The sequence below is a fragment of the Ammospiza nelsoni genome, chromosome 8, assembly GCF_027579445.1.
Source record: "Ammospiza nelsoni isolate bAmmNel1 chromosome 8, bAmmNel1.pri, whole genome shotgun sequence".
NCBI lineage: Eukaryota > Metazoa > Chordata > Aves > Passeriformes > Passerellidae > Ammospiza > Ammospiza nelsoni.
The window spans coordinates 12303657-12315924 of record NC_080640.1 but is presented as its reverse complement, the minus strand read 5'-3'; the positions used below and the strand labels follow the sequence as shown (position 1 = coordinate 12315924).

Below are 12268 nucleotides of genomic sequence, written 5' to 3'. Positions count from 1 at the left end.
TTACTTTGCTTCTGTGATGTTCATAACACTGCCCTGTTTGGTTTTCCTTGACTTTTGCTCTATCCCAGGTGAGTGACCAGCTCACCACAGACCACTTATGATTCACAGGCCATTGGAGACTGCCCTCTCCCTTCTAAACAAAATTTTTTCTCCATGTCCCAGAATCCTTTACTTAATCTTGGTGATACTGTTCCTGCAGCTACTGTCTCCAGCGTGTCCCCATGGGAGACTTTCTCCTATTCTCTCTTGTCCCTGCTGTGGCACTTGTCTGGCCTGATCCTCCTAAAAATCTGTAGGACTTCTTGGGAGATGATCGCATCTTACCTCATCTTTCCAAGCCTTTGTTCTCAGTAAATGAGATTTTTATCCTGTGGTTGATCCTTGACTGTCACAGGACTCCGACATCCAATGGCAGAGATTCCGTCCCTTCCAAAAAGCTTCTCCTCTCTGGTTGCACTTAGGTACTTACTTGGCATGTACAATTCCTGCGGTGAGCACACAAAGTATTTAAATGCTATTTGGTATGTGCAGTTGTTACACACATTGCCCACAGCACAGGCTGTAGGTGAGTTTGTAGAAAAGTATCTCACACAGGTGAGAAGCATCCAGGATCTTGGTCCTCCAGCTCTGAGTTTAGAAGCCTCTCCTGCTTGAGGGAAGATAGTTCTTGGCAGTAGCAAATCACACCCCCTCCTCTCTGATCTCTGAGGGGGTCAGTACATTATCCATTTGGAATTTTGATCATCCTCCTCTTTGGTTCATTGCAGTGACATAGAAATTGTTGAGTTAAACACAGCATAAGAGAAGCCTGATAACTGCCTAGACATTGTTGCATAGAAATGCACATAATGAATCTCTTCCTTTAACAGACTTTCAATTAGATATGCTCCAGAGTTCCATCTTCCATGTTTTGATTTTTATGGAAAATTGCCTCATTTAAGCTGATTGGGATCTAACGGGCCCACATGTGTGTCATTTAACAGCCTGGAATTCCTGTGCACTGCAGGGTACAGGGTAGTTTATGGTGTGAGAGACTGGGGGAAGGAGGAGAGTTAATATTCTGTGCCTCCTGGAAGGCAATCCACTTGTATTAATTGATGCCTCATCATAAATACGCCTATCATGTATGGTTTGCTTTCCCTCTGAGTGAAGTACACATTACTGATGGTAAGTTGAAACAGCTGCAAAGAGAAAACAGCATCCTTAACTGCTTGGCTTGATTCTAGCACTGCACAGAGCTCTCCATTCACCTCTTGTTTTATATTCATTGTTTCAAGGGGGAGTTAGCACAAAGAGAAGCTGCTGTGTGAGAGAGAACAAGTTATAACTTGGGCCTTGGAAAACTGGAGAGGTGGATGCAGTCAAATGCTTGACTTCCCTGTGGTCAGTGCCAGCAATGTCAGTGTTAATACCTGCTCATGGCACCTTTGTACCACACACTGCAGATCCCATCACACATGACACATAATTAACCTGCACTTGGACAGGTGGTCAGTGACATCAGCCTGTGCTCTGAGGTGTGAGCTGGTATCCAGGTAAAGGCTAGGGAAAGCAAACACGTCTTGTCCAGCAGCAGCCACAGGGCTCCCAGATGTCTTGTCCTCTGCATATCATCCTTGACAAAAGTAGGAACTATCATCATCATTAATATAAGAAACAATTACTGGCTGCAGTGAGATTTTCATAGTGAGTGAGGTGTAGATTTCTCTTATCTCATAATACCTTTGCCTTCCTACAGTAAATATACAGGATATGGGATTCCATACCAGCCTCTTTGCCTTCCAACTTGTCTGTGAGGACAGATAAAATCCGCCTATTCTTTGATCTAGCTTGGTGTGAGTTAGTTATTCTGGCTACTGTGAGAATCACATAGCAGATTAAACTCTTTCTTTGATTCTTTGTCAGATCCCTTTGCATCCAGCAGTGCCCATGGAAATCCAGAGAGTGCTGGCCAAGAAAAGTTATTTGTGTATGCATCTACCACCCTATTTATACCTGTCCCTCCTGGAAAAGCACAGAGCTGGGAGGTGCTGGGTTAGGCAGCAATTTTCCTTTTGCTCACAGAACTATCTTTTCTGTGGTCTCCCAAATACCCTTAATTTGTTTCTCTTAAACAAGATGAAAGCAACAACTCTCATTTTTTGTGGTTTCAGCGACTTCATCCAGGCTTCCTTTTTCACCTCTTCTTGATGTAAGCATGTGCCTGGGTGCTTTGTTGCTCTGGAATTTCTCAGGTTGAGAGGTGGAGCTCCAACTCTATGACTCTTTCACTTCAGTTCAGCCATTCATTGCATGGTTTCCATGCCCTCAGGATTTTGCAGGATGTAAGTGCTGAGTGACCACTGAACTTCACCTGTCAGGTTGAGACAGATCCCCTGTAAGTCTGCTGTGTGCTCTTTGCTTCCAGGGAGCACACTGGGTTTGGGCTGTGAGAGCTGCTGAATCAAAAACCTCTGTGGCATTTGGAGCTTTCCTGTTTCCCCTGCTTAGCTGGAGTGTGCCTGTGGCTGCAGGAGGGTAATGGATGTGCTGGTGCCCCGCTGCCCTTCTGGACACAGCAGACAGCAAGGCTCCAGTAAAGCCATAAAGTACACTCCTTTTCTATTCCTCATGAAAGTCTGAACTGTTGTTCTCCATGTGGTTTGGATCTAATTTTACTTCCTTAAACAGTGGTTGTCTGACGCCCATCTGCAAACACAGACCTTATGGTTTTGCATGCAAAATCTGCCAGGCTGCTTTTTGACCTATTTCCGGACATTTCTTTAGCATAATGCAAAATCCTTTATGTTTCCATGGGCCTGTGAAGGACAAAATGTGTTATTGTTCTATTCAGAACAGTTTTTAAGTCCTTCAGGAAATGCTTGAATGCAGAAAAGCCCATGGATCAGCAGCTGACGTGGGTCACCAGGTACTGATGTACCTGAGAGCAGAGATGAGCTGCAGCACAGAGCCTGGGCTCTGAGAGCCCATGGTTGGCCAAAAACCATTGAGCCCAAGGGGAAGGAAGCTCTGGTTTCTGGCCAGGGCAGTATTGTTCCCATCACCATGGGAACACAACCAATTGATGTGTAAATACATGTATTTTACAGCAGTCAGAAATGATGGATGTGCTCACATCCTTCCCCAACATTATCGTTGATCTTTAACTACCACGTAACCAGGCAGCAACAGATGCTTTGTTCTTTTGTTTTAGCACAATGGATTCAGAGGGCCCTGTTGGGCAAGACCTGATGGGGCTGGGGGACAGAATAGCTCTCCTGCAGCATGGCTGGAAGCCAGAAAATCTGAAGAGGACCTGGATGCTCTGGTGTCCAATATCCAGTGCCAGGAACGTCACAGCCCCCTCACTCTGGAGCAGCTCATGTATTACAGGACAGACCTACTAAGAGAAATGTTCACATGAGCTCAGAACACACATTTGTGCCAGATTTTTGAAAGAACCTGGATCCTGTTTAGATAACAAAATAAATGGCCCTGATACACTCAGAGTGTTAAATATGAGAAAGGGTGTTGAACAGTTTTTGAGACAGGGTAAGAATTTTAGCTGATATGCTTAAACAATCTGTCTCCTAACAAAAGGAAATAATGTTGAGGGTTTTAAAAGGCATCTAAGTGATGCCATCATACAATATACCTATGACTGCCAGGTACCCAGTAATCACTAGGCTGAAATGTATGAGAAGTGCAGAGATGGCTTGGACTCCCTTAAACATGCTGCAGCCAGACCTGAACAGCTGTACTAACCTTTTCCACTGTGTGCTGGAAGCTCTGGGGCCTGTGGATGGATGGAACAACATTGAAAATCTGTGATTGCTATTGATAATTGCCTCATCTTTATTATCTGTCCTATTCATGCAGCAAATGTGTTATAAAAGAGAAGGGGCTGTCAATTTGCTCAACATGAAACTCAGCATATGGGCAAGTTCCTATGTTGCATAAGACTTTATTCTTCCCTAGAAACTGTGGAAGGAGGGTCTGGTAATTTGTCTTTTAGGAACAATGTTTAAGTTAAGTTTAAGTTAAGTTTCTGGAATAGTTGTCAAGACGATTATGGGTAGAGAAAGCCCATAAAAATTTTGCAGATCATCAAACTATGTGAACTCTGACTTGTAGAGTAGTGGACATTCACTGACTGCATCCTGTAAGCCAGGAAAAACAAAGTTTAGGTGAGGTAGGTTCAAAGAGGGGAAAAAGGATGATTCTGGAGTGCAGACAACTAGTTCTGCATTATTGTTATAGAAATGTATGTAGAAATAATGTTTTTATAAAATAACTGAGAGGGAGAATTAATTGAAAACTGAATTTTTAGGGAGCATTAACTGTATCTGATCTTCTTACCATTATAAGTCCTCCAGCAGTACAGCTCTCCCCAGACAGCTGCCATGAGGAGAGATGCTTGGAAGTTGGGACAGCCTCAGGAGATAACCTGGAGAGTGGATTGCAGGGTTCTGGGAAATCACCCTGTTCACCACAATAGATACAGAGAATCAAAAGCATCTCTGATAGCCACAGCTGCTGTATTTTGGTCACAGGACATTTTATAAAAGGGTAATTATGGATTCAGATAGCTACTCTCATAAAAATTGTAAATGCTGTATGGGATCCCAAGAGACTACTTACTTAACCTTCCTGTCCTGAAAGAGCTCTAATGATGGAGATGCCATGGTCTCTCTGGGAAGTCTGATTGCTTTACAGGCTTCACTATCTACATAATGTCTAACCTTAGCACCTTAGGAGACCGAACCCATGATTTCTTGTCTTACCCAGAACATTCATGAAGAACAGATTGTTTCTTTACTTCATTCATCAGGCTGTGAAAAATTTTGCCATATAAAAATTTAAAAAATCATACAATATTTTAGGTCAGAAGGGACCCCATGGAATTGCCTAATCTAACTTCCTGCTCAAAGCATGGCTAACTTCCAAGGTAGCACAAGACTTTGTCCAGTTGAGTTTTGAGTATTTCCAGGGACAAAGATACCACAGTGTCTCCAGCCTCCTTAATCAGCCTCACATGACCCTGGATTGGCTCAACCTTTTTGTAACAGGATGGTATTCTTGGTTTATGATCATCTTGGTGACCTCCAGCAATTTCCAGGCCTTTTTTCTGTAGGATGTCTGTATTTCAGATAGAATGGACTAATTCCCTGTCCTGTGTTTAGGTAACTATCTCTGAAGTGCTGCATTTTGTATTTGATCATGTTGAACACCATACCATTTATTTCTGATCCTATTTCCAGACTATTTTGAATGACAAACCTTTAGCATACTGGCAGCCTATCCAGGCATGATGTTGTCTGTACATTCCATGGTAAAGCTCTTCTGAAAATATAATACTCTCCTTTGGCAGTGGACAGAGAAGTCCATTTATTTGCACCTCTCCCACAGCAGTGACAGAAGTGTAGTCAAAGCATCAATCTGCATTGGTCTTTGACAATAATTGAACTTTGTAAAGATAAAACAGCGAATGGAATTTATTCAAAATCTATTTAAGAGTGATTCCAGTGTGTTTGAGATCATGCATGAGACAAGTTAGCAGCAGAGACAATTGATCTTAGGGCTTTAGAGAGAGAAAGAATGTTTAAGTTGATTTACTTGAAATTATTTAGTTTTTTAAGTCATGGTTTGAAAGCTGGCTCTTGGTGGGAGCTCTGTGCACACAATGAGCATGTTTGGCCTTGAGCTCATGTATCTGGTTTTAGTTAAGCCAGGCTGGCCACACTCATTCCGCTCTGCTCATGATCTCATTCCATGCTCCTTGTCATGATATCTGCACACCATCCAGCAATATATTAAAGCATGAGTAACATGTCTTATGTTGATTATTCTGTCACCAAGGGAGAAATGTGTCTTGTCTGGTAGGGAACTCAGATGGTTTTAAACAAAGCTCTATACTGATGCTGGAGAAAAGTCAAGAGCTGCGCCTTGTATTAGAAGGAAGAATTGGCAAGGTGTCTGCTGGCCCTTGGGTAAGGCCATTTTGGGACTCAGACCAGCTACAACCAGAGAAAACCATGGTTCCTTCACTGCTGAGCTCTTCCTTCACTGTGGAAAGGCCATTTGCCCTGCTGCCAGCATGCTTCATCAGCTCATACGCTGTGATACTTGGGGCACCTCCAAATTCTCCCATTAGTCCAGGAAGAGAAACACTCCTAACAGCCTTTATTTTGCCTTTAATGAAATGACCAGGTTGGTGTTAGAAATGCAATGTGCTCTGTGTCAGCTGAGTGGAAAAAAATGCCTCCAGGCTGTAGGGAGGAGAGGAAAGGCTTGAAAAACTTGTTCAGCTGCTTAGTGTTCATATTTGTGTGTGCAGTGAACGAGCTGAACCCTGTGTCCTGCTGGGCCTGTGCTCAGTGTGTGTTACCACAGGGCAAGTTTTCTGCTTTGGTCATCTGTCAGACTGGAGGGGAAGGGCTCTTGCTAGTAGCTGTCATTAGAGGATGCATCATTCTCTTTGCTTATTTACTGAGCTGAACTCCAGCCTCAGCTCCCATCTGTGTTATGAAGGAGGTAGCTCTTTACAGTATCTCAAGTGTGAGAACTCCAGAGCCCTTTATAGAGTCTAAACTTCAGCTTGTGCCTGGAAGAAAAATGATCCTTTTTTTTTTTGGAGAGGGGTGAAACTGAGGGACTGATGGCTTAGGCTAATTGCTTCTTCTCTCATACACAGTCCTCAAAACAGATTTTGACTCAAACATGACCCCTTCCCAGTTCCTGTGTTGCACTTTCACTGCTCAGTCTTGTTCTGCTAAAAAGAGCAGGAGAATCTGTATGTTTGCTGTTTTTCACAATCCACAGCTGGCACTAACAGTCCCTGTCTCTCAGGTTTGGTCAGTAGCCTCCCTGCAAAGAGGAACTGAAGGACCTTTCTGGCACATGGGGTTTTCCTGACCTCCCACTGCTGCTTTTTCTCTGGAGAATAGCCTCCAACTCATTGAGGACACTGTGGACCCAAACTCTCTGTGCCTCTGGCTCCTTATATGGTAACATGAAGAAGTCTGAACATTTTAGTTCTCATTTCGAGTTATCCTGGTTGTCTTCTCAGCTGGGGAAATAGAAACTTTAAAACCTTAGGCAAGCTGGTTCTTACCATCAGGAAACCATCCCTTAGTTCAAGCCACGTGTGTGCTGCTGTCTCACCACTTGCTTAGCAAAAACCAGGCTGCATTGGCAGCAATGAAAGTCCCCTGCAAAATCTTTGCAGAGGGTAGAGTTTTTTTTTTCCCTTCTGGAAGGCGCTTCAAGAGATGTGTTGTTACAACAGCAGAAGAAGGAGACTGAGATGGAAGGAGGGTGCCAGACAGGCTGTGGGACAGAGGTGGCTTTTCTAGCAGAGAGCGCATTAATACTGATGGTGGGCAGTGGGAACAGGAAGTAATGGAGCTGGGGATATCTACAACAGACTTGAAGAAGCTTTGCACTCTTGAGCTGCATCCAGACATGCAAGTGAAGAAAACATTCCTGAATGATGGAGAGGTGTCCTTGTTCATCCTAGATCTAAATGCATTTTGGAGACTTATCCCTACCTCTGACAAAAGCCACACAAGAAAGAGGCAGAACAGTGAGCATAGCTAAGGTTTCCTGATTGCGAGGCCCTCCTATTTGTTTCTGAAAAGTCCTTGAGTGCCTTTGCATGAATTTATTGAATGTATTTATTTATTATTCAGTAACAATAAATAAATAAATAAATAAATAAATAAATAATTACTTAAAAGTGCAGTTTTGCACAACTTTTTGACAAAGGGATGTATTCTTGTGTTGGAGTCCAGCCCACCCTTCCGCAGGCTGTGTCCTCTACTGCTACAAGCCTGTGGCTGGCTCTAGTACTGGTGGCACATATGAGCATGAAACCACATAGGAAGTAACTGCACTAAATGATTTGAGATACATTTAAGGGCAGAAACAAAGGGTTATGGTAGCTGAGGGAGCTCCAGCCAATTTCAGGGGTCGTGGGAGTTTGATGTCCCTTCAGGATCAGCTGCTAGCATTAAAAAGAAGGCATATGAGGATTCTTTTGTCTCCTCCCTAGATTTCATGCTGATGAGACCAATCCTGACAAGCACTGAGAGCTGCAACCCCTGCCATGTACCCCCAGTGCCTTGTCAGCCTCAGTTTTTAGAAGTAACCACAGATTTTTTCTCTCACCCGCAGGTTCCACCACCTTAGCAGAGCGGCTGGGACTGTCAGCACCGAGCTCCCCCTCATCCACACCCAACTCCCCCACAGTCCTCTGCAGTGGTGTCTCTGGCCCCTTGCTGTCTACGTGTGGCTCTGGCCCCCTCTGCAGCTCCATCAGTGGTAAGAATGGTGGGATCCCCTGCTGCCTTCCCTTTGCCTCCCTTCACAGTCTCACACTCGTCTCCCAGAAGGGCTCTAAAACCACAATAATCAACAGATTATTATTATCCCGTCAGCTCCCCTGGGGAGGAAGGGAGAGCCTCTGCAAGGGCTATTTTCAGTCTGTTTTATGTGGAAGCTGCTTGGATGCCCAGACAGCAATATTTCTCTTACCCTTTTCATCGTGAAAGGTCCCAAGGGAAGCAAAGGATTTTCTGCCGCATGCATGGCCCTGTGATGCAGAGCTCCTTCTGGAGAGCTGTGTGGCACTGACATGTCTCACACTAGCTTGGACTGGAGCTAAAGGTCGGCCTACACCTCCCCTTTCTCCCTCCACACTCCTTCAGTAAGACACAGTATTGCTATTTCTGAAGTGCCAATAAAGTACAGATATTTAGATAAATGCCCATGCAGTAAAAAAGTGTAGGCTGTTCTGCAGCACTTCTAAAACTCCAGACACCTGCACAATCCCAAGGCATTGATGGTGGGATATGTAACTTACCAAATCCTTGTTGCATGGGAACAGCTGTCTCTTGGCTTGCTCCTCATGGGCAGCAGACCTGAGTAGATGTTGCCTTCCTGCTGCTTTGAGCCTTGGCATGTGAACCAGGACTCGGTGAGTAGGACAGCAGGTCACAGGAAGGAACCCTGGTCCTGGAGCATGCATTTCTGCTGGAGCATGGTTTGTCCCTCTGTGGCTGCAAGGCAGAAATTACCTTGGGATGTCAGCAAGAGGAGTGACCATGGGTTTTTTTTGTGTTGCAGGCACAGGTCCCAACTCTCCAAGCAGCTTGCCTGAGTCACCCATCTCCCCGTCCGTCTCAGGGCCCTGGGTAGATGAATGCACCATCTGCTATGAGAATGTGGTAGACACAGTCATTTACTCCTGTGGACACATGTGTCTCTGCTATTCATGTGGGCTGAAGCTCAAGAAGATGGCCAATGCCTGCTGCCCCATTTGCAGACGGGCCATCAAAGATATCATCAAAACATACCGCAGCACTTAGAGCAGCAGCAGATGCCTGGTGGGGACTGGGCACGTGGGGAGGAGGCTGTGAGACAACACAGGCCTTGGTCTTTATTCATCACCCGGGAGATTCAAAACTCATCAACCACCACCAACCTGACCTCCTCTTCCATGGACAACAGATGAGACAAGCTTAGATGCTGCTCTTCTACCCCCCAAGCAAGCCCTGCGGCTGAACTCCAGTGTCAGGGAAGTTGCAGTGGACTTCTCTCCCTTGTGGATTTTAAACTTTATCTCAAAAAATGCCAGCCAGTGCAATCATCCCTTTCTACACCATGCACAGCAGAGTGGAGTCTTGATTCTTTAACATAGACAGCAAGTGGTAAAAGGTTCAGTGCTACACATCTCCTTCCAGAGGCACCCCACATGCAGAGATAGCTTAGCAGAAGAGAAGAAATGAGCAATGTGTTTCTGTGTACAGCCAGCCTGACCAGAGGAGGCTCCTTGGAAAGGATTGAGCAAGGCAAGCATTGACCCAGCGAGGGAGGAGCAAAGCACACTCAGAGCAGGGAGGTTGGGGCCAGTGCAGAAAAGAACTCAAGAGTTGTGAAGCAACACCCACCCCATATCTGCAGACTCCTGGCAGCCCCTTGAGGGCTGTTCCCAACTCCTCCTCCATTGCCATTCTCTGACAGAGGCTTTCATGGTGGTTTTGGCAACAAACACTGGCAACAGCTCTGCTCCTTCCCAGCAGCATCAGCCACCTCCTGTCACCACCCTGTCACATGAGGAGCAGCTCCCAAACCCCACCACCACCATCTTGCGTGTGGTCTCCACGCAGCACGAGGGATTCAGCAGCATCTCTTCTCCCCTGGGCCTGTGAGAGAGGGAGACATAACTCCCTCACCTTTCTCCCCCCTGCCATCCAGACAGCACTTGTGAGGAAAAACCCCAGCCTCACGGGGGAAGAATGTATAAACCCACACATCTGTGGGTTACCTTTACTGGTAACTTTATCACTGTGCTTTAAGACAAAACCAGCCAGGTGGTACTCAGCTCTTCACAGCCACACCGGCAGGACACAGCTGTCCTTATGTGTTAGGAAGTAAGGAATGAGAGAAAAATAACTTGAGGGGTTTGGTTTGCTTTGGTTTATTTAAACAAATCTCCTCTGCTGCCTGAGTCAGGAGCCCAGCTGTGCCCAGCAGGGACAGTGGTGGCCCCCACAGTTCCCATGCAAACATCTGCTGCTCTGCCATGGCCACAGGTGTGACCCAGGGCTGCTGGCCCTTGGGGCTGGGCTGTGTGACTTCGCAGCAGCAGGAGCTGTCTGCCTCCCTTCCCAACCCATCCTGCTCCTTCCTGGGCTGCAGGGGAGGGAGGGACTGTGTCTGGGTCCTGAGCAGAGTCAGGGCTAGGGTGCCATGGCAGTGGAGTTTGCCCCCACCACATCACCCCCCTGGCCAGACCAGGGGAAGGCCATGGAGTCACAGCATTCCTGCTGAGCTTCCCCTTGCACCCGAGCATTTGGCCATTGATGGGACAGGGGGGAACAGTGTGGTGAAGGGATAACAGTATTAAATGCACACATGCGCTTGCTGCAGGGGACATCATGTTCCCCCCACCCCCCAGCAGCAGGTGGGTTTGCACCACCCACACTGTCAGAGGCTGATCCTAAAAACACCTGGAAAACACATCCTTGCTCTGTCTCTCAAGGAGATGCAAAAAGAGACTGCTCACAGGGAAGCACATTGTAGAGCCTTTCTCTGAAGGTGCCACCATCACTGCGGCCTACCCAGGGGCCTGCAGCTCCCCGGGCCTGCCCTGCTGGCAGCACTAACTTGAATGCTGACACTCTGGGTGACAGGGATTTATGTCATTTCCTGGCATACCTCTGATGTACAGCCCAAACCCAGCCCTGTCCCAGCTGTCAAAAGCTCCAGAGCTCGTGGCTCCCATTCCCAGATGGCCTCACTGAGGGACAGGAGGAGGCTGGTTGGCACAACCTGGGGGAGTCAGAGCAGCCCTGCAAGGAGCATGGCTGGTCCTCAGGCAAACAGCCACTCCAGCTGTGACCAGCACGCACAGGGAGCCTTTTTCAGTAGTTAACGCAAACTCCAGTGTAAAGATTTCAAAAAGGAGGAAGCCAAGGGGTAAGAAGGTGTTGATGAAAGAGTGGATGTGGGGAAACGTGCAATAAGCAGCCTCCCGAGCCTTCACCACACCAGTGGGACCAGTCCCACTCCATGCAGGGAAAGCCAAGCAGTAAATTTTATTTTTCAAGAAATTCCATCCCTGGGTACCAGTGCAGTGGTGTAAATTCCCTTTTCACCTTTTGAACTGAGAGTGTTTTAATATATTAACTGTGTTTGTTTTACTGTGGACCAAACTCTAGGAGTTAAGAGAAGCTGAAAACTCCCCCAGCATCTGAGTTCAAAAATTGGGGTTCAGTCCTACCCCTGCACAGGCTGGCCTCCAGCTGTAAGCAGGGAAGAGAAAAAGGCTCTCTCCAGGGAGGAAAAAAAACCAGCAAAACTAGTAAAAATAACAAAAATCCTAATCTTTTGTTTTGTTTTGTTTGATTGGTGTAGGTTCCCATGTACCTCTGTGTTGTGTCATCTGCATTTCATTGCTTTACTTTAAGATGTTTTGTGTTCTGTTTAAAGACAAGAAAAACTCATTGTGAATAATTGGATAACTGTGATCGTGAATAAAGTTGATTTAGATATCCTACAGCAGCACGCGTCGCTGAGGATTTCCCACTTCACGAAAGCAGCAAAACACAATGGCCAGCACAGTGTGAGGCTGAGGTAAAAGTAAGGGTGGCATGAGAGCCTCTTGCTTAGGGGGAGCTGGGGGGAGACATCTCAGACTTTCCTTTAGTTCTGGAGGATGGGAGGGCATTGGGAGGTGGGTATCAATATCCCCTTGGTGGACACCACACACACGTAAGGAATAGAG

The 12268-nt window shown here is 46.3% G+C and overlaps 1 protein-coding gene across 1 annotated transcript in view; it reads left to right on the top strand.

The window, feature by feature from the left end:
• The window catches only part of NEURL1 (neuralized E3 ubiquitin protein ligase 1), a 141277-nt gene extending 129237 nt beyond the window's left edge, over positions 1-12040 (top strand). The window contains exons 5-6 of the mRNA XM_059477062.1: positions 8155-8301; positions 9106-12040. Of these exons, the coding sequence (XP_059333045.1) occupies positions 8155-8301; positions 9106-9347 (389 nt within the window). The 3' untranslated portion in view covers positions 9348-12040. The remainder of the gene's footprint in view (positions 1-8154; positions 8302-9105) is intronic.
• Positions 12041-12268: the final 228 nt, after the last annotated feature.